General features: G+C 32.9%; 4 protein-coding genes across 10 annotated transcripts; 2 read left to right on the forward strand and 2 right to left on the reverse strand.

Annotated features, from left to right (window-relative positions):
• Positions 1-1,366: 1,366 nt before the first annotated feature.
• On the forward strand, positions 1,367-3,324 carry LOC105192257 (uncharacterized). The gene is made up of 3 exons (XM_011156257.3): positions 1,367-1,568; positions 2,466-2,857; positions 3,081-3,324. Exons 1-3 carry the CDS (start codon positions 1,482-1,484, stop codon positions 3,322-3,324), a joined length of 723 nt encoding a protein of 240 aa, XP_011154559.1. The 5' UTR covers positions 1,367-1,481.
• Positions 3,325-3,481: 157 nt separating this feature from the next.
• On the reverse strand, positions 3,482-7,548 carry Rab8 (RAS oncogene family member Rab8). 5 transcript variants are annotated; one of them, XM_011156253.3, is made up of 6 exons: positions 7,449-7,548; positions 6,773-7,015; positions 6,419-6,479; positions 5,929-6,274; positions 5,655-5,657; positions 3,482-4,894 (listed from the first exon to the last, which is right to left on the reverse strand). In XM_011156253.3, the coding sequence occupies exons 1-6, from the start codon at positions 7,462-7,464 to the stop codon at positions 4,796-4,798; spliced, it is 768 nt and encodes a 255-aa protein (XP_011154555.1). In that variant the 5' UTR covers positions 7,465-7,548; the 3' UTR covers positions 3,482-4,795. The 5 variants fall into 5 exon arrangements, with proteins under 5 accessions (XP_011154555.1, XP_011154557.1, XP_019701163.1 ...); XM_011156255.3 differs by having other exon boundaries at positions 7,367-7,546; XM_019845604.2 differs by lacking the exon at positions 7,449-7,548 and adding an exon at positions 7,127-7,442.
• A 752-nt stretch (positions 7,549-8,300) lies between these two features.
• On the forward strand, positions 8,301-10,266 carry LOC112590331 (protein ALP1-like). Of its 2 annotated transcripts, XM_025306475.1 has the most exons (5): positions 8,301-8,505; positions 8,595-8,905; positions 8,998-9,211; positions 9,352-9,624; positions 9,748-10,266. In XM_025306475.1, the coding sequence occupies exons 2-5, from the start codon at positions 8,763-8,765 to the stop codon at positions 10,078-10,080; spliced, it is 963 nt and encodes a 320-aa protein (XP_025162260.1). In that variant the 5' UTR covers positions 8,301-8,505; positions 8,595-8,762; the 3' UTR covers positions 10,081-10,266. The 2 variants fall into 2 exon arrangements, with proteins under 2 accessions (XP_025162260.1, XP_025162259.1); XM_025306474.1 differs by lacking the exon at positions 8,301-8,505 and having other exon boundaries at positions 8,512-8,905.
• Positions 10,267-10,842: 576 nt separating this feature from the next.
• LOC105184466 (trihelix transcription factor GTL2-like) lies at positions 10,843-13,076 on the reverse strand. Of its 2 annotated transcripts, XM_025306480.1 has the most exons (4): positions 13,019-13,076; positions 12,836-12,916; positions 12,521-12,655; positions 10,843-12,067 (listed from the first exon to the last, which is right to left on the reverse strand). In XM_025306480.1, the coding sequence occupies exons 2-4, from the start codon at positions 12,891-12,893 to the stop codon at positions 11,475-11,477; spliced, it is 786 nt and encodes a 261-aa protein (XP_025162265.1). In that variant the 5' UTR covers positions 12,894-12,916; positions 13,019-13,076; the 3' UTR covers positions 10,843-11,474. The 2 variants fall into 2 exon arrangements, with proteins under 2 accessions (XP_025162265.1, XP_025162264.1); XM_025306479.1 differs by lacking the exon at positions 13,019-13,076 and having other exon boundaries at positions 12,836-13,008.
• Between the last annotated feature and the right edge of the window lie 3,753 nt (positions 13,077-16,829).

The raw sequence follows: 16,829 nt of genomic DNA on the forward strand, positions 1-16,829 counted from the left end.
TTTTTTGCAGGAAACTGATTGATGAAGAAAATAATTAATTCACGACCTCAACGAAGATCTTAAAAAAATATTGCAAGAAATGAAGTTGTTGTTATTATATGCCATATTGTACAATATTAAAACATACGCGCAATAATTATCTATAATTTGCATATATGGGCGTTTATGTAATTATAAGTAATATAAAAGTCATGACAAATTAATGTGGCCGCGCGTTATCTCTGTCGCGTCATTACTAGAAATCGTCCGAACTCTCGAAATTATTTTCTTCCCGAATTATGAATATAAAACAATGTGGAAAGGAAAATAAGGGGGTGAAAGGGGAGACCGCGATGTCTGCCTTACGATAACATCGCTGCTGGCTCGCTTCGTCGCGATTGTCTATTCGCTGGTGGTGAGACAAAGACCGATTCTTCGTTTTTATCTAACTAATCTAGCTCGCTCGTGAACATAACACAGAACAGAACCAAATAATTATGGACATAGCACGGAATAGTACCAACAAATCGTGGACATTGGCTTAGTAGTTCATGTCCATGAAAAATGGACCCAGTTGGCTCTGCGAATCAGCTAACTTTTCCATAACGCTGTAAATGCAGTCATGCCTGCTCTCAGGCTTCTCTCTGGCCAGACTCTTAAACCAGCGGCACACGGTGTTTGTTTTCGTACTGGATTGCTTGCTGGATGAAAATACTACGTTCTGATTGGTACATTTTCGAAGATGGATGGAAATGCACCAATTAGAACGCAGTATTTTCATCCAGCAAGCAATCCATCACAAAAACAAGCACCGTGTGCCTTTACTGTGGGGCTTTACTGTAGGGACTCTAGGCACGGTTAAAAGCGGCCCATGACACCTCTCCTTCTTCTCTCTGCTTGCGGCGGCTGAGCGACGGCGAACTCACAGACGTCGCGGTAGATGGCGGGAGAGGGTCGACCGCAACACGTCTTCACCAAGTCAATTTTAAATCAAATAAAGCTAAAGCTAAGACTCCATGCATGCGGTGAGCTCCGGCAAACGGCTGCGGTGACCAATCAGGAGACAGACGCATGCCGGAGCTTGCCGCAACCGGACTTGCGCCTCCCTCCTGATTGGTCACCGCAGCATTTGCCGCAGCTCACCGCATGCATGGAGTCTTAGCTTTAGACTTACTTGAGCAAAATTTTCTTCGCGAAAATCGTCTTATTTCATGATTATAAAATCTATTGATCTTAAGATGGCTTAGTTAAATAAGACTGACTTGGTCGTTTTAAGTTGATTTGTTGATTGTTGATTGTTGAGTTGTTGATTTGAAACTCGATTACGAATATCTCTCTATAAATGTATTATGTTTATGTTTACCACTTCCTCATGAAGATGGTTGCTAATACAAAATCAAAACTGAGAAATTCAGACATTGAAAGTTTTAGGCATATTGAAAACATTAAATAATGTTTAGACATTAATTAACAATTATAGTTTAAGATTATATATCGCAATAATGAAGAATATAAAGACACCGAGCATACAAGTTATATCCCACTTGGAACAATTTCACGAAAAATTGTACGAACTGCAAAACAACACAGTGAGTACGATTGTTATATTAAGTATGACTATCATATTGATTGACATTTATGCTTTACGCTTATCCTTTACGCTTAATGAATATACCATATCTATAAAAATTTCTTTATAGAAAAATAGTATAAAAATAAATAAATAAATAAATATCAATGGAACTTGAGTCTAAATTTAGATTCGGAAAATTTGGATGCATGTAAAATAGATAAAGAATATCTAGAGTTACAATATTTAACTGAAATCGAATATCATAGGAAAGATGGGACTAATTTTCTTATCAAAATGAGTATTTATTCCTTTATTTACTTTATATATTGGCTGGTATTATAGTCAGGTTTTATATTTAAGACCGTCTTAAATTCATTTTCAAATACTTCCAAGCCAATGAAATAATTCGTACAGCATCTGAAGATGAACTTATATATATGTATATATATATATATTTATACGCGCCGCTATTTGTGTTTTATCTTGCCGCTTCTACATCTCGCCATACGCCGCCAACGGTTGTTGGATCGACTGGACTGCGTTGTGACCCAAGCGGCTACATTTCTCCAATCATCCATTTTGGCGCGCATTCACTCGTCAGATTTCTGTCATTAATAACTCGATACCTATTGCGAATACCGCAAAACAGACTTTCATGTTTGCCTTAATCCGTTTTGTCTCCACAAGCTCTGTAAAAATTGTTCTGGGACATCTTGTATATATAAGATTGCTTAAATATAAAATCTGACTACCGGCTATTGTCTTCACTTAGATAATGTTATAAATGCATATGTGCATCTAAATTGTATAAAACAAAAGAAGAATATAGAATAATACCAGCCATATGATATTCATTTACAAAACAAAGTATTAAAGTATCAGGGCGGTTAAAGGAAAAATCATTTTGATTTAGGATACCTTACGGATGGTGCAGAAAGAACTTTTAGAAACTCGTCATGCTTTATACAGTATAGAATTGCAGTTGGAAAAGGAGCGTGGAATCTCTTACGAACTAAAAATGCAGCTAAAAGCGGCTATGGACGTAATAAACAAATTAGAACAACAGCAAATAAAAAAACAAACCAAATATATACAGTTAGAAGTCAAATATGATGCTATGTCGAAACAATACAATTCCTTAATAAATCAAGCTACAAGTACGAAAGTACAGGAAACTGAATATAAAATGAAAATTCAAAACTTAGAAAAGATTCTATATAAAAAAGACATGATTAACAAGAGATTGGAACAAATATTAAAAGAGCTTGAACGTAATAATTTACATACTATCAGCGCGATAGATTAGTAAGTTTGATTATACATTTACATTAGAAATTCGAAAGAAAATTTTTTATTGCCATATAATAAAATACAATAATATAAAATATTATGCATTGTTTTAAGTAATATTCAGTTCACATATATTTACATATATTTTTATTTTAACTCTTGACTTACCTTCTAATAACGTATACTTCTAAATAAATTTAGGAAAGATTATGGTACAATATATTTATTAATTTTTCAGCAACATATCAAAACTTACACAGGAACATCAATACCTGACGAAATCTTGCGATGCAGTTATTAGTCTCAATCAACGTTTACAAACTGTGGGTCTGTGTACGTATGTAATACATAAAAAAGATGTGATAAAAGTTAACAATTTGGAACGTATGTTAGTTTCACAGTCACCAATCAGAAATGCAGCTTCTGTAAACATGGATGTTGATATGAAAATAATAAAATCACCAGCCAAGGAGACAGGATAGGACTTCATGAATAAACATATCGACACATGTACATATATACCCTAACAGCACAGATGTCCAGAGGACGTCCAGAGTACATCTTAAGAACGTCCTGGGGATGTTTCTTCATCCTCAGGACGTCCCCAGGAGATCATGTGCTGTCTGGGTATGTATAGGATTAATAAAAGATGTATTATAATTGTCTGTATATTTAAGTATAAGTTAAATAAGTTCAAATGGTAAAAATGCAAATTTTCTGAAGAAAATGTACATTATGACAATCAACGAATAAAATATTTCTGTTTATCATAGGACCTTGTAGACAAAGTTACTCTTACATGCAAAATAATACATTCGAAAAACAAGTTTGGCATACTTATACGCTTATATTCTTTTTTGTTGTAGACCTAATAAAAATTCTATGACTATTTTGTAATATAACAAAATTATCTATATAAATTTCTTGTTCGTCACAAGGCATTTTAATTACACCAGTTAATGCTTAGTATACTTTAAGTTTTCCATCAATTTTGTGAAAAAGCTATTTGCTTAATAACAGTATAAAAACGATCGTGATATCTATAGTGCTTAATATCTTTTTCTCTCATACACACACACACGCGCGTGCGCGCACGCGCGTGTACACACGACGCACGCACGCACACACCATGCCCTACTCACACCTACACTCACATTCCACTCATCCCCACCCACACCCACACGTGTGTTCTTTACTTTAATCATTGTGTGATGTTGCACGGTGATGTATGTTTCTATATATGTATTTCTATAGACATATCCTCCAAATTAAACGAAAACACACAATGGTAAATCACATTAAAACGATACAGAATTTCGTGCACAAAACAATTTATACATTACCCCATTGGCGCTATAGTTTTAAGTAACATGTATTAACTTGTATACTTAATATATCGACTCTTCAATAAAATGAGAAAAATATCAACCATATCTGTTTAATTTTATAAGAATACTAGAGGAGAAGTTCATTAAATTCAATATATTACAACAAAATCTCACCAATCTCATATTCTTTTTTAATGACCCAATAAAATATAACTAAAAGGTATTTACTAAGGATTACCAATCTACTTATCACAAAACTAGTGCATAAATTCATTCAATCATATTGAATTTAATGAGATTGGAGCAAGCAGCAACTTTTCATTATTATATCAACTAAAATGAATGCTAAAACAATGTGCTTCTTATATAAGATTGAGAATTCTAATACTTTCTCCTCTGAGGATTTTTTCGGATGCACTATACGTACATGATGCATTTATGTAAATAATTTCTGAGCCTTTAGTACAGCAAGTACATTTCATTGTCAAGGAGTAAACCTACTAAATCCAATACTTGGGATGTAAAAAATTTCACAGAACACCTGGTTTGTTCGACGAAATGAATATAAGTAAATAATGATAGTAAATAGATACGCCTCGTTGTATAGTTGCATATATTTGGAGGGTCAGAGTATAGTACAACGAGCAAGCCAACTAGGTGGCTTCCTCTGTGGTTCTGAAGCTTTCAACTGATGACCACCTCCTTTTGGTGGATTTGATGCCTCCTGCATAAAATAAAACATTATTAGCATTAAATGACATAATGTAAAAATAAGTATGTTTAATGAATGATATTCATATTAATCTCAACAACTCTTTAATATATTTTGTCCAAGACAAATATATAAATGATAAAAATTTATCAGTAAACTATTAACTAAAATATAGTAAATATTAATAAATGCAAGTATGTGCAACACAAATATATGCATAATATATTAACATGTATTTTGTTAGAAATAATAGTTACAAAAAATGTTGCAAAAACATATATTGTAAAGCTAGATTAAAGCAACATTAATGTAATGCAATGTAACTAAACAATGACACGACTATATTAACAAGTATGTATAACAACTATATATAACATGTATAAGCTGAAATTAATTAGTCTATTCTTTTTTGCTGCATCCTCTATATTATCTTTCACTAGTTCTATTTTTCTCTTTTTTCTATCAAGTTTGACTATATATATTTTTTTAAACATATATTAGTTAAAAAAAAAACAGGCTACATATATAGAAAACAAAGGTTATGGTTATGAGAAATGTATATTGAATTAAAGCATATATTTTTGGTAGGTCCATCTGTACAATATATGCATTATGTTATAGGAAACAAACTGATAGATGAGAAGCACAAAAGATAAATTAGTACTAGTACAACATGCAGTAGTCAGTATATATAATTACAAAATGCTTCACTGTTTGTTACATTGTTATATATTATTATAAGTAGAAACTAATTGAAAACAGAAACAGTTACCTTCTGCCAAGAACCAGCACCAAACACAGAGAAATAGAGACAGGAAACAGAGAAACTTTGGTTATTTCATAGTAAATATGAAAATAACGTACATGTGAAAACTAATGTTCAATTTAATATTCTAATAATATAATTAAACATCTTATAATTCATACCATCCTACTGATTTTAAATCTTTACTATATATTACAATATAAAAGTTAATAATCACAATAGATAATATTATTCATAATTTCATAAACAGATATGTATAATATAATTCATATTTTCTCACCAGTTTCTTTTCCATTTTTGCTTTAATATCACGAGCCAAGGTATAAAAAGCTTCTTCCACATTGATACTAGATTTTGCTGAGGTTTCCATAAATTTAATACCATATTCGACAGCTAATTGCTCACCCCTTTCCTTAGTGACTTGCCTCTTGTCTATAAGCTCACACTTATTACCTAACAACATTTTCTCCACATCTGCAGATGCATTCTCTTCTATATTTCGAATCCAATTCTTAATGTTTTCAAAACTTTTGTCATTTGTGACATCATAAACCAACATGATACCCATTGCTCCACGATAATAAGCTGTGGTTATGGTTCGAAACCTTTCTTGTCCAGCAGTATCCCTACAAATATCAATATAAATACTAATAATACAAAAGTCTAGTCTAACTTTATGATATCAAATTCATGTTAAACATAGTATAAATTAACTTTATAGAACAAAAAGAGTTGGAACTAATACTACACATTTACTATATAATATTTACCATATTTGCAATTTAATTTTTTTGCCATCCAATTCAATAGTACGAATCTTAAAGTCAATGCCTGTAATATAAGACAAATCAGTAAGTCAAGCACCAACATAAATTCTGAGAGATATGAAAAAATAGATACAAGTGAGTGACCGGTATATGATGAGTCATATTACTATACGAGGTACAGCATAATATGCTCTTTGTCTAATATAAAATGACATTTTCAACCTGTACATATAATACACTCATTTAACCGAGACACACCCCGGTCTTCGCAATATATTCCGCGATAACGATGTAGTAACATCGAAAACCACAAGACGATTAATGATATAGGACGGACGGGACCGTGGGTGCACGTACCGATAGTAGAAATGAAGGTCGTGTTGAACGCGTCCTCGGAGAAACGGAACAGAACACAAGTCTTGCCTACGCCGGAGTCGCCGATTAACAGCAATTTGAATAAATAATCGTACGTCTTTGCCATTCTCGAGTTCGGCGTATAACGGCCGCCGTTGACTGATCGAGTGATATTATTTATTGCCTCACCGACACCACTAAGCCGACACCAGCGGATGCTCCTTCGCGTTTGGCCACGGGCTTTACCTACAAAACCAGCTGGCTTTGAATCTGTCTTTATCTGCTTTTCTCTCTCCTGCTCTCACTCCGTATCTCCAATTTCCGTATTCACTCACTCTCTCTCACTTTATTACTCACTCACTCACTCACACTCTCTCTCTCTTTCTCTCTCTCTCTCTCTCTCCCTCTCTCTCTCTCTCCTTCTTTTTCTTGACTTAGCTACCCGAGGAGATATCTAAATGTCTCGTCCGCGAGACATTTGACGTGAAAAGCACATTCTTTTTCTCCAACTTAGCTCTCTCTCTCTCACTCGTTTTCTCACTATGAGCCTTCACGTCTGAGCGCAGTTGCGACGAAGACAAGAACTACGAGTGATACCTCAAAGCTTCAGAGACTCAAGAGTGGAAACGAACTTTGCTTTCGTCTTTGTCGTACGTCCAGAAATTAACAAAACACTCACTGATCATACAAAACATCTATCATAAAAAGCGATGACAGCCATTTGATTGTACTTGACGCACACCGCAATTTCTCCCTCGTGTCGTGGCTATCCTGATTTAAGAGGCTACAGCAGCATCGATATATAGCATATTCAAGTGGTATAGATTTTAACCATATGCTGGATTCATACTGCATCCGACGTACGTCGTACGACGCTCCGCAACCAATCAAAAAGCAGGATTTTACTTCGTATCGTCGGATCGCTTGGCCGTCCGTCATCGTCCGATGTCGGACGAAATGTTGGTCATGATTCAACATTTGTCGTACGATAACGCATGGTATGAAGGGCAATCTGGACAAAATTGGGAAAAGATGGTATACCTTACTCATCTTAATATATTATAAAGTTTATGTCATTAGAGTTGTCAATAGACAGAATAAAGTTTTGTTACTTAGTTTGAGACATTTTAGCACACAAGACATTTTAGCATACAAGACATTTTTTCATGTCAGACTTTTTTCATACAAGACATTTCTTATGGTCGGAAAGTAGGCGATAAAGTAGAGTTAATAATAGTGAAGAAAAATATTACACATATCTTACATATATATATATATTACACATATCTTTTTGCCCGTACATAACTACGCTTATGCGTATTTCTTGCTGTCATGAATCTGTGCCATTGGCTATCACTAGACGATTGCGCATTCGACCTGCGCAGACAAGGAAAGAAAACTTCCCCGATATTTTGCCTCTCTCACCGTTCTGCTAAACCCGCTATGCTCAGTCTATTATATATGTCTATGGAATAAATAAATATCAATTCTAACTTTTTAGGTTATGCGCATATTATTATTAAAGGAACTGTAGTCACCATTAACCATTTACGCCACCTACAGACTTTAAATCATATTAGGGGTGCGTTCGGAAACAGTGTGCTTCGGTTGTTTCAGTGGAACAGTAGTTTGTTAGTAGTGTGCCCTCAACTAGCACGTCACCGAACGCTTCTCACGTATTAGGTATGACGTATAGTTCTGCTTTCAGCCATTACCAAAGAACGACCAGATACTAGGTATATTTACTAAAACGGATATTGTACTTGTAACCGGTGCGATAACTGGTGGATATAATTTATTAAAATTAATTGTTGGAAAAACTCAGAATGAAGAGAGCAGTGAAGAAGAATACGATCGCTGGAATGAAGAGGCAAATATATTTGAAGCACGGATACGTAAACGAGGAGATTTCAGACACGTTACGAGAATTGAAGGTTATATAAATATAACAATACGCGACTATTCAGAAAGACAATTCAGAGAACATTTCCGAATGATTAGAGAAACATACGAAATTTTCGAGCAAATATTGGCACCTGATCTGATTAGAACAGCGGAAAGTGGAAGACATACTTTAGATGTCCGGACACAGTTACTTGCAGTTCTGTGGTTGCTTGCAACTCCTGATTCATTCAGGTAAGTTTATGTCAGATGTTTGTCGAAGATACGTATTTTTAATGTTGTAAAGAGGAAAGAAATTTTATATCTCACGGTTCTTACTTTTCTAGATCTGTGTCTGATCGCTTTGGTATTAACAAATCATTATTGCATGATTCCATGAGAAGAGTTGTGGATGCCTTGAATAATGTAGCTGACAGGTATATTAAATGGCCTGTAGGTGAACGATTGGATGCTGTTAAACATCGATTTTCACGAATTGGCTCTCTTCCTGATGTCATAGGGGCAATTGATGGATGTCACATTCCTATCCCAGCGCCAAAGGTAAGTTAACTTATTTGTAAGAATTTACTTATCTTAATTTACTTAACCTAAGTTATAATTAACTTATAAGAATAACTTATAAGAATTCATGGAAACTAAAAATACTTTTGTTATCAAATTTTGTTATCTTATTTTTATAGGTTCATCCTATTTCCTATAGAACAAGAAAAAAAGAATATGCCATTACACTGCAGGCTGTGTGCAATGCAGACCTAATATTCACAGACTGTTTTGTTGGGTTTGCTGGATCTGCTCATGATGCCAGAATTTTCAGGAACTCTGATCTCTGGCATACAGTAAGAAGAAATGAAAATGATTTTTTTCCTAATAATGAATTCATTATAGCTGATAAAGCTTATCCGGTGTTGCCATGGTGCATAGCTCCACATATCAATAGAGGCAATATGACTGAGGTATAATCAATTGTAGAGTAGTGAACTTTCTATTTAAAGTTTTAATTCAAAATGCAGCAAGAACTTCTTTTATATCTGTGCTGTAAGTTGCTTTAATTAAATATTGTTCCTTTATCTGTGCAGGCACAGAACAATTTTAATCAGCATCTTTCAAAAATGAGGGCGGTTATTGAAAGAGCTTTTGCACTTCTTAAGGGAAGATTCCGACGGCTAAAGTACTTGCATATGAGCTGTGCCGATCTGATACCTTATGTAATTTTGGCATGTTGTGTACTTCACAATATTTGCCTTCAAGGTTGTGAACATGATATAGATGAGTTTATAGAAGAGGGTATGGACCAGGATGCTGGTGGCAACAATAATGCGAATAACTTAAACCCTAATTGGTTACTTAACGACCCAATAGGATTGGCCCGCCGTGAATATCTTACAATTCTTGTGGAACACATTGTATAATGAAATATATTGGTTCTGACGAAATAAAGCATAAAGGCCTATCCAGATAAATCTGTATGGCTGCATGTATAAGACTGTTAACGTGGATACTTTATGTTAGATGTTCATTGGTCAAGATGGTCTTATGTTGTAATATCATATACAGCTATGAAAGTTTGTCTGGATAAAAAAACATAAAACTTAAAACATGGTCTTTTTTATTTAATAAATTTTATACCTGAACACAAATATAGTTAGTATGTATATAGTGTAGTTTAACAAAAAAATTGTTATTCTGATAATACACAGAAGCTTTCTTCAAACAGAACTCAGTCTTACATGATTCAAAAATATTAACAAAAACTTATGTTTCTACATTAAGATACTTTTGAGACATACATACTAACATTTAATAGAATTTAGCAGTAGCATACATTCAGCACTATAAAAAAAGAAACACAAGGACGATTGCACCATAAAATATAGCGAACTTTACATAACAACGGTGGTTCAAATTCTGTTAACATGGTTAAGTTGAATGAGAAAACAGATAAAGGTCCGTACATAACGTCCACTTTTGAAATTCGTATAACTATCAGTGTTTTTATCACAACTGTTATAAATATATTTATTTTAATATTAATAAATGAGTCTTTGCATCACAGCCTCATATGTTATATGTTATTTGAGCATCGATCATATATCACACAATCATTAAAGTATCTATAATTTTACTAAACAAAATTTTAGTAAACAATTTAGTACAATACTTAACTTTTGTACTTTTCGCTGTATTGTATAATACACAATCGACATCTTAATAAAAAAAGTTTAGAATATGAGTATCGACGTTTACTGTAACTTACTACTAACAAAATTGTTATACCCCAAGTAGCACACATCATTTAAGAAACATTTCTGCAAACTTATACAGTTATAAAGCGTTACATACGTTTAGAAAATGTGTAAACCAACATATGTTATTTGGGATCTTACGTTTAGTTAAATCTTAATCATCTTCATGCTTTAACACGTATAGTTAAATCTTAATCATCTTCATGCTTTAACACGTATAACTTTATAAATTATGTAGTAGAACATTAAGGTTTCATAAGGATTAAAAAAAAACATTTTATCTATATGAATAGATCTATTATTTTTCGAATAACTTCCTGAAGTGATGCAATAAGTTAGAGCGAAATTAATAGAGTTGGTTTTACTCAAAACTTATTGTATAATGTAAAATTTATAAAATTATATTGCACAGTTTAGAAAATTCTTTGAAAATACAAACCTTTTACATCTCGTATAAAAACAGTATTTAAAATTGTAAAACAAAGTAAACATTTAAATAAACATTAAAATGTTAACGAGGAAATACAAAAAGACTTACAACTTATCAATAAGTTTCCCCATCATCTCTTTATATGCATCCATTGCTGCCTTCGATTCAGCCATGTTCTCTCTGTGACGTCGCTCCCTCGCCTCTTCTCGAGATTTCGCCTCGGAAGAGCAATGGACCAGTCTTGCAACTCTCTTTGAACTTTTGTTATCTTCCGTTGTCTTTTCTTTGATAAAGGACCTTCTTCACTTTCAGTTGGTGACTCATAATCTTCACTCATCTCCTCGAAATAAGTTGGATCTTTGGCTTTTATATCTGCTTTCTTCCTCTTGATAAGATTCGAGGCAACAGCAATGGGTTTAACACACGGCTGTTCGCCTAAAATTTCTTCCAATTCTTCGTACAATTTACAGGTTTTAGGATCATTCCCAGATTTATTGTTATGGTCTTTCGTTTCCATGTATTTCCTCTTTATGTCCTTCCACTTGTTTTTACATTGGACAGGAGATTTTTTATTCCATTCTGGATTACTATTTTTTAATTCTTTACTAATCATAAGCCATACATCCCGGCTCTTCATATTTTTGAAATGGTTTTGGTGATCTTGCCAAAGATTAATAAGGCATCTCACTTCATTATCGTTCTTCCAGGATGCCGTACTTGAAACTGCAGGTTATATTTTAATATTAGTATTTTTTTGAATATATGACACAATATATTTGGACAAAACCACACGTAACATGTGGGTGATCGGACGCCGTTTTGTACGTAACGACTTTCTTTTCTGGATTTCTAGACAAAGATACAATAAAACCAACAGTATCAGTTGATAGAGTGGAAAATGTCCTTCAAGATCATATATAAATATTAAACAATGTCATAATACACTGATAATTATATGAATTTCAAAAGTGGACAAATTAGACAATACTGATTTGACCACTTTTGAAATTCGTATAACTATCAATGTATATATGACATTGTAAAATGTTTATATATAATCTTGAAGGACATTTTAAGCTGTATCGATAGATGCTATTGATTCTACTGTATTTCTGAAAAATCAGGAAAAAAGTTGTCACATGCAAAACAGTTAAATCGCCATAGATAAACTTTTACCTGTTGTCTCACCCAATTCAACCATGTCAGCAGAATTTGGACCACCGTTGTCATGTATAGGTGATTCCTCAGTAAGCCGCAAATTGAAGAATTTTGCTGTCTCCTCACATATAGGCACGACGATAATATTGTCACCTATAAGATGAAACTATGAATATATTTCTACTGATAATACATAATGCTATATAATTGTTATAAAAAAGTCCAAATCTATATAAATATAACATTCTCAATCTGTATTGATACAAAATATGCAAGAGATACAAACTTTACAATTTCTGTTTATATTATTTGAATGTCAATATAATAACTTACTTTGTACATCCTGCACAAGCAATCCTTTAGAATTAAACACGGGTAGATCCCCAATCATTACAGCACGATGCCGTCCTTCTACTAATGTAATATTATTATGCATTATTATATTTTTTTATTATTAATGCCAAATGTTAATAGGTTATATCTAGATTAATAGGTTACATCGACGATATACTATACATCTAGTGAAATAACACGCGCCAAAACTAGATTCTCTCGCTAGTCCCACCGACTCCACGTCCTTTTTCGTCGGGTGGATTGGTGGCTAGGGATGTCACTCCACTAGTGTTTCCGAACGACTTCACACGAGTGCACACTGAGTGTTTCCGAACGGCTGGTGTGCACTCGTGTGCACACGAGTGTGTTTCCGAACGCACCCTAGTTAACATATGCAGTATGAACAGCATTTCGCACGGCTTCGTACCGTCGGATAACAGACGACGCACGTTGGATGCAGTGTGAATCCAGCAATTACACAGTATGAGCCATGGAGGTAAGAATATCTGGAGGGAGCATAAAGTATTTTTGAGGGCGAGGGAAATGAAGCCTGAGAGGTGAGAGGAAATATCCGTAGCGGCCATCTTGATGGTTCAAAAATAACATATATATAAGATACGATATATGTAACTCAAATCTATTTTCACGTCATACGGTGTAATTATAACCAAAGAATTTTGAGGTTGTGTGTGTTGCACGTATTTGTAATAAAAGTGCTTGCAATAAAGTTGTTTATATCTGTAATAAAGTGCTTTGCAATAATAAATTCACATAATAATTCATGCAATATGCTTGATTGTTATGCAAAAGACTGCAAGAGCAGAAGACATGTAACACGAAAAAATAAAACACAATTGAGATGGGAATATTCACGTGGCAAACTAATTACATTTCACAGGTATGTTTTAATACTATTGATTATTCAAAGTAAAATTATATTTTATATCATTGTTGACATTTTTTAAAGTAATTTGATAATTACAAAATTCCAAAGAAACCACAAGTACGTGTGGCTTGATAGAATGGACTTAAATGACAGTAATGTTCCAGAAAATGCATTTATTTGCTCATTACATTTTGAAGAAAGTGATATGGACAAAACATCGCTTAGTTGTATTAGAATTAGATCTGGTGCTGTCCCGTTTGTATGTATAGACATAGAATTATCAGTTTCAAGTATTTTATATTTTGTAAGACAATATGTATTAACAAAATATATATTACAGAATAATATGAATATGAGAAATGACGAGTCTCTTGTGAAAAAAAATATTGGACGAGCATAATTATAATTTAATGAAAGAGCAACAGAATCTTGATCCTGTAAAAATATAAAAAATACATCACAATGCAGAAAAAAGTATGTTAAAACATAATTATCTTATTATAAAAAATATACTATTTAGTGATCATCTTATTGTAACTGTTTAGTGATGTGGAGTTATGAATAATCTTATTAATAATTTCTTATAAAATATAATGAAATATAATGATTCTTTTAATGACAATTATATAGATTATATAGATGATCCTGAAACATGCAGAATCAAAGAAGCAGAAAATCTTGATTCCATGGAAATATATGACAACATTGAACAAGGTATATTTATCAATTGCAATAGATAAAACAAATCATTTTGTAGAAACACTGTTAAGTGATAGCGGACTATTACAAAAATTTTATATTAATAATAAATTGGCCAGTGATTTTTAATAGTTTTGTTACTAGTTACTATAGATTGAATAATAGAATGAAAATTTAGCATTTCTACTCAAAATATGTAGTTACTTTTTTTTTCCTAATAAAAGAATGTTTATGAAAATTTTTTTCGTTTAGTTATATTTTTTTCATCAACGTTGTATTTGATACAGTTTCCCAGACGAGTACACCACATACTTAAAGAGTTAAAAATCAAGGAATAATTGTTTCGCCATATCTATCAGAAAATACGCCACGGAAACAATCGTTGAGAACTGCGTTGATATATATGAGAAAAGAATTTCAGAAAAAAATTAAAATGTTACAACAAAAGCAACGACGAACTATTAAGTGTGTTATAAAATTGAAAGATGTATTGACATGTTTGAAAAAAAAAATCTTAATGCAGAACAACTGGATGTCTTTAACAGATTTAGGTAATTTCAACAAACAATTATTAAAACGTCAAATTAATAAGATTAATAAAACTCCAACGCTTAAAAAGTATAGGCCAGAATTAAGATCGTTTGCTTTAACGTTGCACTTTTATTCGTCACGAGCGTATGCATTTGTTCGAAAAAAATTTGATACTTGTTTGCCCCATCCAAAAACAATAAGTAAATGGTACAAGTCGGTTCACGGTGAACCTGCTTTTAACGAGGAAGCATTGAAGTCAATTAAGAAACGTGCTAATTTAGTAAATTATCCTCTTTTTGGCGCTCTTATATTCGATGAAATGGCTGTAAGACAACATATAGAATATGATGGTGAGAAACATTGTGGATATATAGACTTGGAGCCTAATATTGATTGTGAATACGGTATAATAGCAAAAGAAGCACTAGTGTTTCTTGTAAATTGTATTAATGGATCCTGGAAAATTCCCATTGGATATTTCTTTATTCCTGGTCTGAATGCAGAGCAAAAGTTCAATATGGTTCGTCAGGCATTAATACTATTGCATAAGCATGAAATAAATATAGTATCTGTAACTTTTGACGGGGCTCCAGCTAATTTAACCATGTGCACACTTTTAGGATGTAATTTTAACTTTATATCTTTTCAGGCTTATTTCTCTCATCCGATAACGGACTGAAAAGTTACTGTATTTCTCGACCCATGCCATTGTGTGAAACTGTTACGTAATTGTATTGGAGAACATAAATCAATAATTGATGACAATGGTGATATGATCCAATGGGAACATTTTACGAAGTTTAATGACATTCAAGTTAAGGAAAGTCTACACTTGGGTAATAAATTAAGAACGCGTCATATACAATACCATAAACAAAAAATGAAAGTAAAACTCGCAGTCTAAATCTTCAGTAATTCTGTAGCTGATGCATTAGAAATTTGTAAAAATGATTTATGATATCCAGAATTTGCAAATTCGGTCCCAACGATAAGATTCATACGAATAATAAATAATTTTTTTGATATCTTAAATTCGAGGAACATGAAACAGATAGGGTTCAAACAACCGTTAAATAAAAACAATAGTTCTATAATTGTGGAAAAATTAAAAGAAGACTATAATTTCCTATCACAATTGCGAAAGACAGATGGTCAATTGTTGATTTATTCTAAAAATAAATGTGCATTCCTCGGTTTTATGATATGTATCAAAAGTATAACAATACTTTATAAAGATTTAGTTGTTAGTCAAGACGTATTAAAATATATACCAGGTTATAAATTTAACTAAGATCACGTTGAATTGTTATTCAGCTCTATACGAGCTCATGGAGGTCCTAACAATAACCCGACGGCTTGGCAATTTAAAGCCGCTTATAAAAACAAATTCTTGTCCATACAGAGATCACAGAGACAGCAACTGGTAATTGCATCCCGCTAGAAATAATTTCAATACTACATGTTTCTGCGAATTCTGTAACTATAATAAATCAGTCAACTCCGAAATCTCGAGTAATAGATGATAGCAATCATGAAGATAGCAACGAAAATTTACCTCTTTTGCTACAATAACGCTTTCAGAATTTGCAACGAGAGTTATAGCTTATATTGCAGGTTTTGTTGTAAGACATTTAGAAAAAATTCTACATTGTGAAACTTGTATCGAAGCTCTTACTGGCAAACGAAACACATATCGAATGTTCTTTAATTAATATTAAAAATCGTGGGGGCTTAAGATTGCCTTCACACGATGTAATTGTAATTTGTACTAAAGCTGAAATTGCAATTCGTTTAGCTTTGCGTGAAAGTGACGATAAATGTTTATCAAAAAAATTTACAGAAATTTATCTCTTGAATCAGGTTTTGCAACGTCTCATT

The sequence above is a fragment of the Harpegnathos saltator genome, unplaced genomic scaffold, assembly GCF_003227715.2.
Source record: "Harpegnathos saltator strain DR-91 unplaced genomic scaffold, Hsal_v8.6 scaffold783, whole genome shotgun sequence".
NCBI lineage: Eukaryota > Metazoa > Arthropoda > Insecta > Hymenoptera > Formicidae > Harpegnathos > Harpegnathos saltator.